Here is a 2,139-nt window from a genome sequence, read left to right as displayed (position 1 = left end):
CGCAGCGGAGGACACACTCGGATCGCGGCGGACACACTCGGCCCGTGCCGTGCTCAGCTCCCAGGAAGAGTTCGAGGAACCGCCGCTGGTCTGGCCCTGGACGCGGCGACTCCCCTTCGAGCGCACCGACTCGCACCTCGGGAAGAGGATGCAGGAGGCTGGAGCAGAGCGAAGCAGCGCAAGAATCCCCCCGAGAAGGTCAAAATTCCATATAGAGCAAAGCTTCCAGCACGGCCCCAAGCCGAGGCGACTCCGCTTTCCTCCTGCCAGACCCACGCTCCATCCTACAGCAGCCAGGGCGGCACAGGAGAGGGAACGACAGGAGATCCCAGAAACGGGAATCCCCGTTTGCGCAGGTTTTACACCCCCAGCACCAGCTCCCGGAACAACTGGAATCCCCATCAAAGTGCGGCTGCACGCACGGCCCCGGGGAGGGGAAGGAAAAGCTGGAATTTGTATTACAGCAGGGAGCGCTCCAAGTAACCTAAATCTGGGTGGTTTTTTGGTTTGTTTCTGGTTTAGCAGGACTAGTTTTCTACAGGAAACAGACCGAATTACAGCCCAGGACCAAGGTTCTGCCACGTGATTTACAGTATTTTTATTTTGGGGCAAAAAAGTCTTACAAGAGAAAGTCTGGTAAGGCAGACCTAGAATGCACATTTTATTGGAGTAAAAAAAAAAAAAACAACAACCAACCCAGCCAGACAACATGGATAAGGTAGACAAGAGCTTTTCATATTCTGACTATACAATAATATTCCTCTTTTTATCCACTGTCACGCTGCTGTAACGGCTCCGTCCTAGTCTAATTCTCAGGTTGTCCAGTTAAGTTGCCTGAAGACTCTTTTTAACAAGTTGTCCTTTACCTATTTAGAGTTTCTTCTCAGAAACATTCATATATTATACAGGATATACAGATTTTTTGGAACAAAAACACTTAAACCCACACACAACTCTAGCCGCAACACTACCGCAGCTGCATTGTAGCGATTACGTTGTTCAGCCAGCTGGAGACTCCGTATGTACAATTAGTTTTTAGGGTGTTATTTACAGAGATGGACTAAAAGCTCTCTTCAGTCTAAAAGGTAAAGGCTCTCGTGTTTAAGAATGTGCAGTTTCATAGCCCTGTGGAAAAAAACAAACAAACAAACAACCCCCACGACGATTATATACACTGTAAACAGCACAAGGCATGAGAATCTCCTCCTCCCCCAAACAATCTCACAGGAAAAGTGTATGTGCACTAATATTCCTCTTCCGCTTCGGCTCCCGCTCCTCTGGTTTTCTTATGAATGGCGCGGTTAAAGCTGTGGCAGGCAGGGACCCAGTGATTGTCGTGCAGCCCCAACTTACAGCCCGGGATGCCCTTCTGAGAGCGGTGACAGCACATCCAGTAGCCGGGCCCGTAGGGTAAAGCTTGACAGTAGGGTTTGGGGTGCCACCGGCAGAGCGACACGTCCCCTTTCACGTACTTCTTCTTGCACTGCTTGCAAGGGTCTTCTCGGTAGCGGGGATCGCGCACCCAGCGGGAGTCCGCCGGCCTGATGTTGTAGTACTCGATGATGAATTTGAAGTAGTAGCAAGTGCATTTCAGGGCGACCAGGCTCCTGGTAGGAAGCAATCCAAAAATCTTCACTATGATGTGGTGAGGCAGGAAGGCCATGTACTGCTGCGGCTCCAAAAGCTGCTGGATTTTAAACCTGGTCTCCAGAAAGTCATGCGAAACCTGCCTTTTTAAGCAGGTGGCATCAAGGGCTTGCCAAGCCCCGTCCGTCGGAGGGACGGGAAGGGCAGGCGGCTCCGCAGGGACGCCGTTTCCGGCGCACGATCCGTCAGGTGCCAAAGCGGCCTCATCCTCATTTTGGGCTACTTCTGGCTTTTCTCGGGTGCTTTGCCGAGGCGGCCGTTGCTCGTGAGCGGCAGGCTGGTCGGCCTGGAGGAAGAACAGCCTCCCCGGGAGCAGATCTTCACCAGAGCTGGCGTTAGGGAGCTTCTCCTTCCTGCATCCCTTCTCGCTCTTGGCGACGGATATACTGATGCATAAGGGCTCCTTCCGAGCAGGGTGCAGGCCCTGCTTTGGGAAAACTACAGGCCCTTTTGACGTACAATCAGCAGTCGCGTTCTTGCTCCGCAAGGAAT

The 2,139-nt window shown here is 52.4% G+C and overlaps 1 protein-coding gene across 1 annotated transcript; it reads right to left on the bottom strand.

Annotated features, from left to right (window-relative positions):
- Positions 1–702: 702 nt before the first annotated feature.
- Positions 703–2,134, bottom strand: LOC104514339 (F-box only protein 34-like; the record flags this gene model as incomplete). The annotated part of the gene is made up of 1 exon (XM_010157994.1): positions 703–2,134. A coding segment is annotated over one exon (891 nt), but the record flags the coding sequence as incomplete, so codon positions are not given.
- Positions 2,135–2,139: the final 5 nt, after the last annotated feature.

Source organism: Eurypyga helias, unplaced genomic scaffold, assembly GCF_000690775.1.
Source record: "Eurypyga helias isolate BGI_N326 unplaced genomic scaffold, ASM69077v1 scaffold23280, whole genome shotgun sequence".
In the NCBI taxonomy this organism is placed as follows: Eukaryota; Metazoa; Chordata; class Aves; order Eurypygiformes; family Eurypygidae; genus Eurypyga; species Eurypyga helias.
This window is presented reverse-complemented; position numbering and strand designations above follow the sequence as displayed.